The sequence below is a fragment of the Vulpes vulpes genome, chromosome 7 (genome assembly GCF_048418805.1).
Source record: "Vulpes vulpes isolate BD-2025 chromosome 7, VulVul3, whole genome shotgun sequence".
Lineage (NCBI taxonomy): Eukaryota > Metazoa > Chordata > Mammalia > Carnivora > Canidae > Vulpes > Vulpes vulpes.
In genome coordinates this window covers 15345814-15362842 of record NC_132786.1, presented here as the reverse complement: position 1 = coordinate 15362842, position 17029 = coordinate 15345814, and the positions used below count along the sequence as shown (strand labels likewise).

Below are 17029 nucleotides of genomic sequence, written 5' to 3'. Positions count from 1 at the left end.
ACAACCTCGAAGCGTAGCACACACAACCCTGGCCCAGCCTGGAGAAAGGCTGTCACACACGTGCAGAGCCATCCACACGGGCTGCAGTGGCCCAGACACACAGGGCAGTGGGGAGACTTTCAGTTATTTCTTATTTGGGAGTATCCTGCAGCGTTCAGCCTGTAGAAACACAGCAGGCTGTACTTGAAGCCACACCCCAGCCGATGTGGGCAGCACGTCAACCTGGCTGAAGGGCCCATCTCCCTGAACCCCCTTGCCTCGCAGTTGTGAGTCAGAAGACGCCCATGGACAACATGGGTTACACAGCACGTGGCTCAATCCTGGGCCCCTCAGAGGCAAGGGCCACAGAAATGTGCATCGCAGAGACCCCCAGATGTGCACCCTAGCCCGCCCTCCCTCCCCCCCCGCACCCCAGGTCTTTTGGAGGGAGAACCACTCCCACCCCTCCTTGGTCCTTGGGCTGCTCTCCTGGCTGCAGGGCTCCACCACTGCCTCCCCACTGCTGGCAGTGCACGTGTCCACCACAGCAGCTGACTCACAGCATACACACGGGAAAATCAGTCCTAACTCTAAGTGTCTGCAAGACAGAGGGGACTGGCACTCAGTGGGGGCACAACTGGGCCTGACCTCAGTGACCACAGGACACAGAGTGGTCATTGGCAGCGTTAGGAAAACCTTTTCTTTTTTTTTTGAGGATTTTACTTTTTTTACAAAAGATTTATTTATTTATTTATTTATTTATTTATTCATTCATTCATTCATTCATTCATTCATTCATTCATTCATTTGAGGGGGGGTGCAGAGACACAGGAGGAGGGAGAAGCAGCCTCCATGCCAGGAGCCCGACGCCGGACTCGATCCCGAGACTCCAGGATCGCGCCCGGGGCCAAAGGCAGGTGCTAAACTGCTGAGCCACCCAGGAATCCCTGGATTTTACTTATTTAGAGAAAGTGGAAGCATGTGCAAGTGAGCATGAGGGGACAGGCAAAAGGGGAAGAGAGAATCTCTAGCAGGCTCCTCACTGAGCACAGAGCCCTGCACAGGGCTCAATTCCATGACCCTGAGATCACAACCTGAGACAAGACCAAGAGCTGGTCACTCAACCGACTGAGCCACCCAGGCATCCCTCAGGGGACACTTTTAATCTTTTCGTCTTGGTTTAACGTGTCCTTCCTAGTTTTCCTCGATAATGAACATGTGCCACTTCTAGAGACCTCACAGTCATTTGTTTACTCTGCACTGTGCCAAGGTTCCAGAACAAAGCCAGCAGAGCAGACGCCAAGCTACGGAGCGCAGCCCAGCAGAGAACCCTGGGCAGCTGCTCCGGAGCACACAGCACCAATGAGGCCGATGTGGATGCGCGTGCACGACGCACAACATACACAGCACAGTACTGCCGTGCAAAACCAACCATGGACAGAAGGGGGTGTGGACAGCATGTGGGGGTGGCTGTGAGTGCCAGCAGGAGTGTGCGAGAACTGTGCCCGCTCACTTAGGCCAGGAAGCCTAAAGCTGCTCTAGAACGTAGAGCCTATGGCAAGCAGAAAAAGTAATGACCCAGCACCCTCACACCTTCTGACTTCTCGAACCAAAAGGCCTCTTCGTGGAGAGATGGAGGCAGGATCGGGTAAAAGAGATGGAAGATCCGCCCCACCCCCTTTTTCCACTGCCATGATCTCTTCAAATATCTGCAGACAGCATTTCCAAAACGCCAATAAAAAACATTTTTCAGGGAAGAGGAAGCTCCGAGGCTGGAGGGCTACCATGGAAACGAATCTAAATACAGGCTCCAGCAGCAAAATCCAAGGCACTCAACCAGACACACACAGCAAGTGAAGACAAGACGCAGGCGCAGAAAGGCAGTCTGTGGCAATGACCACTAGACCTGGGTGGGCAGCCGCCAGCCTGCAGATAGGACAGGCCAACTACATGTGATCCCAGGGCCGCCCTAGGCGGAGCTCTTCCTAGCGTCCCTGTCATCAAGCAATGCAACCTAGACCTGAAAACCACTGCTTACAGCAGGGCACTCTCCGCCAGGCCAGGAAAGAGGACACCCGTGTCTCTGGGCCCCAGTGAGGGGCTGCTCCCTCCTTCCCAACTGACATGGGCTCTGCTGCTTTTGTTGTCTGAACAGTTTGGGGCTTGTTTTCCTTGGGGTGCAGCAGGATTCTCTGTTCTCTTATTTGGGACCCAATAGAGTGGGTAGGGTGGGCAGGCAGCCCTGGAGCAAGCTGGAAAGTCAGCCAGCCCCAAGCCCACCCCCGAAGTCCCCCTCTAGCCGAGGCACAGGGACTGACTGGGCCTGGCGTCACCAGCACCGCCTTTTGCACCAGGAGAGGAATTAAGGATCTGTAGTCTCTTCTCCTGGGAGGGCACGAGCATCTGAAATGACATCCTTCCTACTGTACTCAGGTTCCCCAGGGACTCCTGGAACACGCTCAAGTGTGATTTTAGGTCACAGCTAGTCCTACCACCCACTTACTGTGGAGCTTGGGCAGCAGTGAAACAGAAGGCTCTCAGGAAGTCTGCTTGCATAGGGACATATCGCAGGCAGTGCCCTGAGACATGCTGAGGGACCAGCCAAGCCTCGTTTCCCAGCCCTCCTGCACATCCCAGGAAGAGCGCGCCCATCCCAGGAAGATGCTGCCCAAGCGCACGGGGGCTCGGGGCCTCTACTGCAGACACCTGAAGGGCGCTGGCTGCCTCCTTCCCCACTGCCCCTTGCGACCCCCAGGCTGTGACTGCTGTAAGCCACGGCATACCCCGTGGCGGAGGGAAGCTCCTTCCAAACCCACAACATGGTGCTGCCATAGCAAGCAGCACTGCTTGGATCATCGGCCAGCGTAGTGGCCCCCCCTCTGTCCCCACGGCCTCCATGAGAGGTGCGAGGCTGAAGACCGCTGTCTGCCCCAAGCCCGAGATGAATGACCCCCATGCTCATACCACAGGCACTGCTGAGTGGGAGCAGAGGCCCAGCACTCAGCTCCAACGAGCATTCTCCCCCGCTGCCTCACACCACCCCACACCAGGCCTGGAAGTCCAGAGCTTCCCCCCACCCTATTCCCATGCAGGAAAACAATGCCCCCCCGCCCCAGGCCAGCAGCCAAGTGACTCGAGCTGCCACGAGAACTCAGGGTCCTTTAGGCCAATCCATACCCTACAGTCCATAAGGGGGGAAAGAAGGCTGCAATCAGGAAGTGAAAAGCCAAGCAGGAGGATTTCAGAGTGACGAAAAACAGCAGAAAACAAGCATTAACAGGCCTATGGCCAGGATTCAGCGGCGGTGGCACAGAGTCCCAGACCTGTGCCCTCAGGTCACAGGCCAAGGGCGCCCAAGTGCCCCAGGAGGGCCTGCACGTCACGTGGTGTGGGAACGTCGAGCCAGGCCCAGGAACAAGAGGACAGATCCACAGAAGGGGCACCACGAGCCACAGAACCAGGGAGGGAACAACCATGAGGACACATGAACACACAACCACACCAAGGACTGAGCAAGTGGGGAGAGGGAAAACTCTCTAACCCAACTCACGGAAGCAAGGATAGGAGCAGAATCGCAACCTGGCAGCCACCTCGGCCACCACAGCAGCAGGCAAGAACCATCAGGTGTTTGCTGGGGTTCGTCAGCAGAAGTACACAGAGACACAAGGCTCACACCTCGTCTCAACACACATCCCCACAAGACACCTACAAGTGACAAAGTGGACATGAGAATGCGGCAGCGGAGCAGCATGATGGCAATAGCCACCACCTCACTGGTGACAGGGAAGCAAAAGGAAAACTACACCGGGGGACATCCTAAAGGGAGAGAAGTCCGCACCCTTAACAGTGTTGAAGACACACGACAGAGGAGCCATGCCCTGAATGCAGCAATGACCACCAGCAGCCCTCGGGCTGAAATCAGGATCACTTCTGGAAGGATGGGCAACGTGGGAACAGGGTCTTCAGATGAGCTCTTCGCAGCCTCCAGTTATAGAGAACACTGACATCTGGGAATGCAGAAATTCTTTGTATGATGTTTGCAACATTTTTCTTTGCAGACCTGAATTATGTATAAATGCCAAGTTTTTAAGAGAGCACAAAACAGAAGTTGAGAGGGACAAGACAGCACATGCTGGCCTTGCTCATTGAATCCAGGCCTCCACACCTAGCTCCTCGAATCGCAGCCAACCAGACAGGCCCATGCACACAGTCATATGACCCCAGAGTCCTCAAAGCAAGCTTGGAGATGAGGCTATCCAGGCCCTGCTTGAGGCCCCAGCCTTCCATCACCCAGGTACCCAAACTCTGCCTGTCACACACCTGGGATGTCCCAGAGGATTCCACTTGAAGGTGTGAGGCTTGCTGTCCAGATTACTCCCAGCCCCTCGGTCTGGCTCGCAAGCCCAAGATCTGCATGGACCAGGTCCCTGGAGCACAGTCTGCCGGGGAAGCTGAGCACCTGACCTCTTAGGGAAATGTCACAGCTGCCAGCTAGGGAGTCTGAAGAACACGGAGTTGCCCTAAAAGGCTACAGAGACAAGCAGACATACACAAGTTGAAAGGCAGTACTCTGAAAACTCAAGAGATACAGAATGTTAACTAGGTCACAGCGTTCACTTGATGTGAAGTTCAAAGGTTTAGCTTTTTTTTTTCTTTTATTATTTTATTTATTCATGAGAGACAGAGAGAAAAGCAGAGACACAGGCAGAGTTGGAGAAGCAGGTTCCCTGCAGGGAGCCTGATGCAGGACTTGATCCCAGGACCCTGGAATCACGCCCTGAGCCAAAGGCAAACGCTCAACCACTGAACCACCCAGGTGCCCCAAGATTTATCATTTTTTTTAACCCAACTTTAAACTTGAATCATTCATGCACTCCACTGGTATTGAATGCCAACTATGTGCCAGGCATGTTCCAGGTGCTGGGATGTAGGGTGAACAAGATAAACAGGGCCAACAGCATTGCCCTGATAAATCCAGGCAAAGACTCCACTATAAAGAAAACTACAAGCTGTTGATGAACATGGATGCAAAATTTCTCAAGAAAATACTAGCAAACTGAATCCAGAAATACATTAAAAGCATCATTCACCATGACCAAGTGGGATTTATTCCCAGGATGCAAGAGAGGTTCAATATTTGCAACGCATTCAATATGATACATCACATAAATAAGAAAAAGGATAAAAACCACCATATGGTTATTTCAATGGATACAAAAAAAGCACTTGAGAAAGTACAACATGCATTCACAATGTACACCTTCAACAAAGTACGTTTAGAGGGAACACCTCAACATAATAAGGCCATCTATGAAAAACTCACAATGGATATCATACTCAATGGGGAAAAACTGAGATCAGGAACAAGACAGAGAAGTCCACTCTCATCACCTTTATTCAACACAGTACTAAAGTCCTTGCCACAGAAATCAGACAAGAAAAAGAAATAAAAGGCATTAAATTGGTAAGGAAGAAGTAAAACTTTCATCATTTGCAAACGACATGACACTTGATACAGAAAACCCTGAAGACTCCACCAAAAAGCTACTAGAACTGACAAATTCAGTTTAGTTGCAGGATACATAATCAATGTACAAAAATCTGTTACATTTCTATACGCTAATAATGAAGCAGTAGAAAGAAAAATTAAGAAAACAATCCCATTTGCAACTGCACCAAAAATAATAAAATACCTAGGAATAAGCTTAATCAAGGAAGTGAAAAGACCTGCACTCTCAAAACTATAAAAATTCATGAAAGAAACTGACGAGGGCAGCAAAAAATGGAAGACGTTCCATGCTCATGGGTCAGAAGAACAAATATTGTTAAAATGTCTACATAATTCCACACAATCTACAGATTTAATGCAATCCCTATCAAAATACCAACATCACTTTTCACAGGACTAGAACAAACAATCCCAAAATTTGTATGGAACCACAGAAGACCCCAAATAGCGAAAGCAATCTTGAAAAAAAAAAAAAAAAAGGCACAGTTGGGGGCATCATGATTCCAAACTTCAAGTTATACCACAAACCTGTGGTCATCAAAACAGTATGGTACTGGCACAAAAATAGACACGAAGATCAATGGAACAGAAAAGAGACCCCAGAAATGGACCCACAACTATACGGTCAACTAATCTTCAACAAAGCAGGCAAGAATATCCAATGGAAAAGTCTCTTCAACAAATGATGCTGGGAAAACTGGACAGCCACATGCAGAAGAGTGAAACTGGACCATTTTCTAACACCATACCCAAAAATAAACTCAAAATGGATGAAAGCCATAAATGTGAGACCTGAAACCATTAAAATCCTAGAAGACAAACACAGGCAGTAAATTCTGACACCGGCTGTAGAAATGTTTTTCCAGATATGTCTCCGGAGGCAAGGGAAATAAAAGCAAACTAAACTATTGAGGATTCATCAAAAATAAAAGGCTTCTGCACAGTGAAGGAAATAATCAACAAAACTAAAAGGTAACCTATGGAAAGAAGTTATTTACAAATGACATCTGATAAAGGGTTAGTGTCCAAAATCTATGAAGAACTTCTACATGTCAATACTCAAAGACCAAATAATCCTATTTAAAAACGGACAGAAGACATGAACAGACATTTCTCCAAAGAGATCCAGATGGCCAATAGACACATAAAAAAGATGCTCAACATCACTAATCATCAGAGAAATACAAATCAAAACTACAATGGAATACCAGCTCACACCAATCAGAATGGTTAAAATAAAAAAGACAAGAAATGTAGAGAGAATATAGGGAAAAAGGAATCCCTGTGCACTGTTGGCAGGAATGCAAACCAGCACAGCTTCTGTGGAAGACAGTATAATGGTTTCTCAAAAAGTTAAAAACAGAACTACCATATTATCCAGTAATTCCATTAGTGGGTTATTTACCCAGAGAATATGAAAACACTAATTTGAAAAGATACATGCACCCCTGGGGCACCTGGGTGGCACAGTGAGTTAAGTGTCTGCCTTCAGATCCTGGGCTCCTGGGATGGAGCCCAGCATCAAGCTCCCTGCTAAGCTAAGCAGGGAGGCCTGCTTCTCCCTCTCCCTCTGCCCCTCCACCTGCACATACTCTCTCTCTCTAAAGTAAATAAAATCTTAAAAAAAAAAAAAAAAAAAAGATACACGCATCCCTATGTTCACTGCTGCATTATTTACAATAGCCAAATTATGAATACAGCCCAAGTGTGCATTGATAGACAAATGGATAATCAAGATGTAGTATATACACACAATGGACTATTACTCAGCCTTTAAAAAAGAATGAAATCTTATTATTAGCAACAACATGGTTATATCTAGAGAATATAATGCTAACCAAAATTAAGTCAGAAAAAAATACTATGATTTCACTTATATGTGGAATTTAAGAAACAAAGGAGCAAAAAGAAAAAGAGAGACAATTAAGAAACAGACTCTTAACTATAAGAACACACTGATGGGGCACCTGCAGGGCTCAGTACAGAATTTATTATCAAATATAATTGTTACTAAAATACTGTAATACTTAATATCCTATATTTCTAGAAAATCCAAAAACATCAACAGAAAGACTACAGTTGACCCTTGGACAATGCAGAGATTAAGGGCACCACCTACACCCTCTGCAGCTGAGTATCCACGCTTGACCTGTCTTCCTAAAAACTTAACTACTAAGAAAGAGCCTCCCGCTGACCAGAAGCCTCACCAGTAACACAGTCAAGGAGCACATTTTTTAGGTTTATATTGTATACACCATATTCTTACAATGAAATGTCACTACACTGAAATTCTAGAGGAATATTTAAAAAGCCAAGTAATTAAGACCCAGCCTGCTCTTAAACAAAAAGACTCAATAATGTAAAGATGTCAATTACCTCTACTTCAAAACATGAATTTAATGTAGTCCAATGAGGATTTCAAGAGAATTTTCACATGGAAAATTTTTCCAAGAAAGTTTTGGGGATGGGCAGGGGACTACGAGATGAAACACCAGTCCTACCAAGTGTTAAAACGAATAAAGCACTGGTAAACAAAATAGCTTAGTACTGCCCAACAGAAGGTTTAGTATCTGTGAATAAACAACAAAAAAAAAAGGAAAAAACACGAAACCTCCACAAAGCCAATCAGAATCCAACATCCACAGAGAACGGCATTTGAAATAAAACCAACGTGGCAAAGGTTGAGAGCAGCCAAGAAATGCACTTGGGCCATTGGCTGGCACCGGAGGACGGGTCAGGGGGAGGCACCGCAGTCACACACCCTGGCAGAAAGAAGAAAGATAAAATGGTATGATCCCCCTGGGGCCAATCTCGCAACCATCATCAAAATCACACATGCCATGTCTCCTCTGACCCAGCAATTCCTGCCCAGGAATCTGTTCCACGGATACTCACATTTTCCAAGACACACAGACAGCGTACTCAGTGAAGCATCACTTGTGACGGCAGCAGACCAGGAACAACCTAATTACACTCCCCACGGGGACTCTAAATAATGATGGGACACCACAAGGTGGAATACTGGGAGGCAGTCCAGAGAAATCTTGGCTACAATGGTCCACCTGGGACAGTTCAATCAGCTTGTTGGGGGAGGGCCCAGGAATCAGCATTTCAAAGCCCCGGTGATTTCAAGGACCATGAAAGAGGACTGCAGGACAGCAGGGCCATGGGGCGGACCCCTCCCCCCCACCAAGGCAAACCCAGGTCCCATTGTCATCTCCAACATCTCCATATAAAGTTACATTCTTTAACGTTCTAGAAAAACATTTAACTAGAAGCCTGGTGTTTCACTTCTAAAAAGAATCTGTCAGATAGTTCTGCTAATAGTTGCTTTTTTCTTAACACAGCAAATACTTGCAAGTTCAGGCCTCAAAGTGCACAGACTCTTGCTGAGCCCCTAACCCTGGCCCTATCTTTTAACCATATGATTCTAAGCAAATCTCTTCACCTGTAACAAGCAACACACTCCACCTGGAAACACACACGTCCAGGGGGACCAGCTCCCCCTGATGAACACACTCACGCTGCACGGCCCTCTACCCTACAGGCGAGGACACCAGGTCATCGTTCCCATAGTTTCTGTATTCCACACACTAACTAGAAGTCACGATTGTAAGATGTGCAGGCCAAACTCTTCTAAAAACGAAGCCTGTCAGCTATAAATGAATTGCAAAATAAAAATGCAGCTTCTGGAAAGAAAAGAAGTACTCAAAAAAAAAAAAAAAAAAAAAAGAAAGAAAAGAAGTACTCATAATGAACAACCAAAATCAGATTTTCTGACTCGGGATCTCAACACATCCCGTGGATGGCTCTTATGTCCGAGGTACAGGGAGAAGAGGCAGTTTCAGAGCAAGTGGTCAGAGGTAGCAGCCACTGCCCCAGAGGACACTGGGTATGCGCCCAGAGGCCACTGCCCAGGTGCAGCCCCAAGGGGCAGGGGCAGATCCACCAGGAAGGCTGGCAGACATCCCCGCAGTCCTGGCTTCTATCCACTGCTCTCTGTGTGCAGGATGATAGCCAACACCCTTGTGTGAGCACAAGAGCCTCAAGGCACACAGCACTCCACCACAGTGGACATGAATTCAAAATCAGCAAAAAGGAGGCAGGAAATGCTCAGACACAGGTTCAGCAAAACAGAAGCCAGAGTGTAATACGGGGGTGGGGGGGGGGGGTACACTCACACCCACGCTTACATGCACAGAAAAAAAAACAAGAATTTCTCCCAGAACATTAACAGGGAGTGGTGGGATGTTTTTATTTTTTTTAGACACGGATCTTTATTTTTCAAATAATCTACCTTGTGTGTAACTAGAAAGGCTTGTTTCTGTTTAAGAGAAATAATACTGTGACCAGTACCTACGTGAGCACTCACTGTGCACCAGGAATCCCGCCAGAGGCCATGATGCATGGACCTCAGCCAACCCTCACCATCAGCTGACAAGGTGGGTATCTGGGGTGGCGTCCCAGTATGCCCAATGTGACTCTACCAAGGGGCTTCCTGCCATGGGCACCTGAAAAGGCCAGGACCAACAAGCGAAGAACCCACTGAGAGACAAAGCCAAGAACCCAGTTTTTAGGCAGCAGACACCAAAGCAGGGAGCAGACCTTCTGCTTTCCCAACAACCACCTAGGGCCACCTAGGGCCACCTAAGGCACAGGACCAAGGGAAAGGTGCTGAGAAACCAAGTCAGTGCACATCAGGGGCTCCCCTCACACAGGGCAGAGCAGCCCTCAGCCCCAGCACTGAAACACTAGGAATGACCAGTGTGAGGGGACAGCAAGATGAGGCACGGGCTCTGGGAACACACAGTGATCTACATGTGGGGGGAGGGCTCTGTGAGGGGTGGGCACAGACAGGAGCCCTAATGAATGGGGCAGCACCCGAACCAAGAAGAAGACAAAGCCTCTGCCCAGGGTGTGAGACCAGGAAGCCCGAAACCTCTCCTCCAAACGAAGCCATCCCTGCCCAGGATGCACCCAAACCCCTCCAGCAGCTACAAACAAAGACTATGACACCAAAACCAGAGAAAGCACCACATGGCTGCCCGGCACCCTGTGCTCTCCTGGGCCTCTGGGAAGTAGGTCAGCATGCCTGTGGTTCCCTGACTGTCCTTCTCACTCCACTATGCCACCCACTTCCTGTGCAGGGAAGGACAGCCTGGGGGTACCCAACGCACACCCCACTGCTCAACATGGGCAACACCTGTACCTCATCCAGGCACAGCTCCCAGGGCAGAGGCACCACTTCCAGGTCATAATTTACTCTCTGCTCTTTTTCCTTTCTCTTTCTTCTCCTTCAAAGAATGCTGTTTGTGACTTACAAAGGCAAAACCCAGACAAGCCACAACAAACTGTGGATTCCGACAGGCATGCCAGCACCAGCACCAGCACCAGCAGGTGCAACGATCACTGCATTACCTACAGCGACACCTGCCGGCCTAGAGGTGAGCTGCAGGAATGATGCCGGACACAGAGGGACTGGCGGGATGATGCCCCAGAACAGACCAGACCCTGGGCACCAAGCAAGACCCCAGACATGGAGCACAAGAGAGGAGCCCGATGGAGCTCTCTGAGAGGAGCCTGACAGGGCCTCGGATGCTGTCTGTTTCTGTCCCACTCTCCTTCCGCAGTATTAGTTACGCTGCGCGGCACTTCCAAAAGCTTCCCACTGCCCCAAGGGGTCCTCTGAACCTGAGCCCGAGGCCCCACACTGCATGTCTAAACGCTGGGACTCCAGGCAGCTCCTCTGATGGGGTGTGTACAGTGGACGACTGCTGGTCAAATGTAGTGCTCAGTGTAGATATACGCACATTCTCAAATCCTATCTTGTAGGCACACAAAACTTTGTGTTCAAACTCGATCTCTTCTCCGAGGAATAAAACTGAGCACCTTAAGCAGTGGGGCGGGGCATTCCCAATCTTCACTGGGAAGGTCCTGACAATGACAGCAGAGCAGGGAGAGGATGCAATTCACAGCAGTGGGAAAACAGATCCAATTCAAGTTTCCCTCAAATAGCCCCAAAAATGACCAAAAAAATACTCCACCTGTGGCTTTCCTATAATCAGTACATAATTACACACAAAAAAATGTACCCGGCAACAACTTTGGTGCAGAAAACAGACCTGTGGCTGGCAAGGCCTGGATGGGGTGACTCCAAAGGGGGAAGCAGGCCCCAGGCCAACAGAGCCACCTCTGTCTGGAGCACAGTGGCACCTGAGACTGCTCCTGGTACAGTCCTGCCCTGCTAATGCACAAGCTGCACTGTGAGGCCCGCTTCTCGGTACAACATGTCACTGCATCGAACACGACAGACTCACACGCAGAAGACACAGATACCTACATGTGCGCTGCCTGTGACTCTTACTGGTCACCAAGCAGGGAGTCACCACTGCCACGATGGGGCAGGGACCACCGGCAGATGGGAGGCGAATAGGAGTTGTGGAAACCAACCAGCTCAGGCCTAGATGGCTCTCTGGATGGGGGCCCCAGAACGGGCAGTGCGTCTGTGTGCTCCTGTAAAGAGCCACCACCTTAATCATTCAATCAGCGGAACCATTCAATACAGCGGAACTGTAGCGGAAGCTACAGTTTATAGGACACACGATCTGGGGCACTGACTTGGAGAAACGAGGGGTCCCACTACAGGCAGAACAAGGGCAAGGATGGCTTCCACATGTACCACAGCACTACCCACCAGCTGCAATGGGAGAGATGGGAGCCACAGCTTCTTGTTTTGTTCACAAGAAGCCAAGAAGATGCCTGGGCTTAGAAGGGTCGGTCCTGTGGCACCAGGTTTCCTGGAACACGCCCCCGTCCTCACTCTGAACCAAACCAGCACAAAACTCACACAACTCGCTCTGACTCTAGCCCAGAACACAACTTTTGGTTCAAGAATAGAAAAATAGGATCCCTGGGTGGCTCAGCGGTTTAGCGCCGCTTGCAGCCTGGGGTGTGATCCTGGAGTCCTGGGATTGAGTCCCACATCGGGCTCCCTGCATGGAGCCTGCTTCTCCCTCTGCCTGTGTCTCTGCCTCTCTCGGTCTCTCATGAATAAATAAATAAAACCTTTAAAAAAAAAAAAGAAAAATAGGCTCTCTAGAAGACAATCGGGCAGCCATTCTAACCCCAACCCAGGAACCAAAAAGAAAACCCCTCTTTTAATAAAGTTTTTAGGAACTATTTTTAAAATTAAAAAAAAGAGTAGCAAAACAAAATGTATGCTTACCGTAACAGAAATAGGAAACAGAGAGCAGGGTGGGGATGTGGGGAAGAGGACAATGAGATCCAAATCCACCCCTCTCCTGACAGCCACTACTCATCACTGATTTCCTGCTGGCCTTTGCTGCTGTGCGTCCACAAACTCAAACGTTTGCAAATTCATTTTCACTTTGAAAACCGCTGTTCTCACGAACATTACATGACAGGAGTATCTGCCTATGTCAGGGTTCACTCAGCAGACACAGACAGAGTTATGTCAAGAATGGGCTCATGTAGCTGTGGCAGCCAGCTGTGGTTCTGAGCTGGTTCAGAGCTGGCCGCTGTGAAACCCACAGTGCAGGCCACTGTCCCCACGTGAATGTGACCCAAAAGGGGAGGGCAGACACTCCTGAAACTAGCCCACATGACCCCAAAGCCAACAGCGGGGTGGAAGAGTTCACATTTCAACCAGCAATAACAAAAAGACCTGAATGAACAGTGGGAACATTCTGGAGAGCCCAACAAGGCCATGTTTTAGAACAAGGAGAACTAGCCCTGGAATCAGGTGCTTCAGACACACCCCAACAATACTTAAAAACAAGCTTCTGAAAGATCATATTGATCTGCAAATAAGTAACTCCCTTCGAGAACTCAACATTCTTCAAAGGAAGAAAACAAAACCCAGAGATGCAGCTACATAACATCCACAATGGCATACTTTCAACAAAAAATTACCAGGTAAGGGGTGCCTCAGAGGCTCAGTCGGTTAAGCGTCCAATTCTTGATTTCAGCTCAGGTCATGATCTCAGAGGTCCTGAGATCGAGCCCCACATCAGGCTCCACGCTCAACACAGTCTGCTTGAGGTTCTCTCTCTACCTCTCCCCCACCGCTCATACACATGCACTTCTGCGTGCACATGCTCTCTCTCAGATAAATAAATTCTTAACAAATTTACCAGATATGTAAACAAGCAGGAAAACATGACCCAAAATCAAGCCAATGAAGACTTTAAACAACTATTACAAAAATATTAAACAACTCTGAGGGAAACAACGAAGGCAGAAATCAAAGCCATGGAAAAAAATTAATAGGAAATGCAGAACCGAAAGGAAGAAACACATTGACAAATTTAAAACAGGATTAGGCACTAAAGAAAAAAAGACAATAAACACAAAGACAGGGCAATAAAAACCTCTCCAAAGGAAACATGAAGAGAGTCTTAAAGGGGGATAAACACAACCCAGGCAGAACCAAGCCCAGAAATAAGCACACCACCTCACAGCAAGTCATAACCAAATCGCTGAAACTAATGATAAACATCTTAAAAGCACCCAAGGGGATCTGTAAAGGAGTACGAAGAACACTCATTTGTCATCACAAGACAAGAGACTAATGGAATGAGTCTTTAAAAGGTTGAATAAAAAGCATCTGTCTGAAACTCTAAACACAGCAGACAATCTCAGAAATAAGGTTCAACTACAGACATTTTCAGGCAACCGAAAGCTGAAAACTCCTCACCAGGAGTCCTACGCTATAGGAAACATTGGAGAAAGTTCCTTGGGCTGAAAGAAACTGCCGATCTCTGTCCTCTGCCCAAGACCCTGCCCAAAGCCAGGCCCCAGGTCCTATTTTGCCCCTTCTTGACCAGAGTTCCATATTCAAGACATGCTCCTCTGCATCAACAGGGCTGGCCCATCCAACAATAGGGCTGGCTCAGCTGTCTCTGAGCCCCACTCTGTGTCTCTGTGTCTCTTGGCCTTTACGACTCTGCAGTCTTGCCCCACCTTACCTTCACCAAATGTATTTTCCCCTACTCTGCATTTTATGCCACTGCAGGCTGTTGGCTTTGCTTTACTAACTAGGAACTACATTCAGAGACTCTAAAACAGGTCAGAGAGCGTGCACAGAGGAAAGAACAGCAGAGGGTTAACACAGAGCTGGGTCAAAGGCGGAAGCAGGCCTATCCAAGAGGGAAGACAATAGATTCTGCTACAACGGAGCAGGCCGGGACCATCACGCTCTCAGACAAAGCCACAGCTCACACACAAGGAGGGAGCAGCTGTTCACACCCCAATGGGGCAGGGAAGGAGCGTACAACCAGGGGGAGGCACCAGGGGGCAGAAGCCCTGCAGGGCTAATGCCAGCTGCACACCAGCCCTGTGACCTCTGGCCTGAGACAAGTGCTGGCACTCTCATCTCTGCTACAGAAGAGGAAACTGAGCCAGAGCTAACACTGCTTGTCAAGTAACCCATTTACTAAATGGCAGTCTCCAAGGGGACTCTGGGCCCACGGTCACCCTTCACACTGAAAGGACCGTGGGTACATGTCCCAGTAGTGCTCCCACAATGAAGGACAGAGCAGAGACCCTGAGGTGAAGCCCCCACACAGGCGGACAGGTATCAGGAATAGCCTAAGTCTGGGCACCCAGTGCTCTAATTCTGGCTCTGGCTCTGAATGGGCTGTATGCCAGGCAGCTTCTTACCTTGCCTTATAGGGAGAAAAAGAAGACAGAAGCCAACTGCCCTCCCAACCAGTGTCACCAAAGCACTGTAAGGTAGTTCGAAAACAAATGCAAAAACAGAGTCGGCGTGATACCGAGTGAGAACCACTGATGGACCCAACCAGCCAGCAGATGCCAAGAAAGGAACTGTAAAGTAGAAATTCTTACTTGGGAAGAGCCAAGGGTTCCTTGGGAAGTTCGGCAGCACCCGCATATGCTCCCAGTGGCTCTGCCTCCCCCGAGCTGGGGGCCACCTCAGGCACAGCACCCCGTGGGCCTGGCGCTCCCTGCAGCCCGCCTGAGTCCATGCTGGGGCCAACCTCCACCTCCTGGCCTGGGACTGGGACTGGCTCCTGCTCAGCTGCTGCTGCCACAGCCTCCTCTGCCTCCTTCCTCGCCTTCTCCTCCAGCTCCTTCCTCCTCTTCTCATCGTCCTGACGGGCCATGTGCTCGAAGGCTGTGAATACCTAAAAATCAAACAGCAATGCACCAATGAGTTCACCTGCCCAGCTCTGGACCACACACGCCAGAGAAAAGGAGTAAAATCTGGCTCATAAAAGAATGACAAAACAGGAGATCACAAACATTCCCAGTGGAAAAACGCAAATACACTTCAACCTCATCAGAAGCTATGAACCACCTTTAATAGGGGTTCCCAGATCAGCAAGTGAAACCTTGTCAACCATGACAGCTACATGCCCAGAGTGCAACCCTGAGCTTGAAAAGACACATCACTACGTGGTTTCTCTGTCCTTTTTTTCACAGCACCCAGTGAGACTTGTTTGCCACAGAAAGAACACATCATTCTGGTACCAAGAGCTGTAAGGGCAACAACAATTCAGACTCAAGAAAGGAAAATGGGCATTCGGTTGAATCCACAAAGTATAAGCAGGATAACCAGGCTGCTAGCTTCCCACACTGCACAGGTGGAGGGGAGGTGTGGCTCTGAGAACACTTGGCAATTGGGGTACCTGGGTGGCTCAGTCAGTTGAGCACCTGCCTTTGGCTCAGGCTATGATCTCAGGGTCCTGGAATCAAATCCCATGTTGTCAGCCTTCCTGCTCAACAAAGAGTCTGCTTCTCCCTCTCCATCTGACCCTTCCCCCTACTTGTGCGCATTTGTGTGCTCGCCTGTCTCAAAAGAAAAAGAAAACTCGCAAATTCCACAAATAACCACAATATGCCTACAATGAGCAAGGAACACAAAAAATCCCAATGACAGCTCCCATCCTCGAAGAATTCAATATGGTGGTGTAAGGACCAGCCCTTACCCTTTCTTGGGACTCAGTGACACCCATACAAGCAAGAACTGGGACTTTCCACCCAAAAAATGCACAGGAAACATGGCGCTTTGTACGCACCTTTCAAGGGCACAGACCCATGCACAGCAACAGTGCCATCAGGAGGGGCCATCAGGAGCAGCCAGAGTACCTCACAACGAACATCCAGAAGCACATGCCAGGTTCTGGATATCTAAGACGTCTCCTTGGAAGGAAGGGGCTCTGCAGTAGTCCTGGAAGAAAGGGTGCAATCCCAGGGGACTACATGAGGAAAAGCTACAACTCTAAGAGGTGGGGCCATCTACGGTAGCTGGAGGCAGAAAGGCTGGGAGGGCCTTCTTTGGGGGGTGGGGGGGGGACAGACACCTGTCATATTGGATCTAGAACCCTGCTCCCTGGTATTTACCCAAAGGAGCTGAAAACACATCCATATAGAAACCTGCACATGGGTGTTACAGCAGCGTTATTCCTAAATGTCACAACTCGGAAGCAACCAAGGTGTCCATCAGCAGGAGAACAGATAACACACTGTGCTCCATCCAAACAAAGGATTTATTACTCA

General features: G+C 48.9%; 1 protein-coding gene across 1 annotated transcript in view; it reads right to left on the bottom strand.

Annotated features, from left to right (window-relative positions):
* The window catches only part of NUDCD3 (NudC domain containing 3), a 58091-nt gene that overhangs the window by 37356 nt on the left and 3706 nt on the right, over positions 1-17029 (bottom strand). The window contains exon 2 of the mRNA XM_025988384.2: positions 15356-15654. Within this exon, the coding sequence (XP_025844169.1) occupies positions 15356-15654 (299 nt within the window). The remainder of the gene's footprint in view (positions 1-15355; positions 15655-17029) is intronic.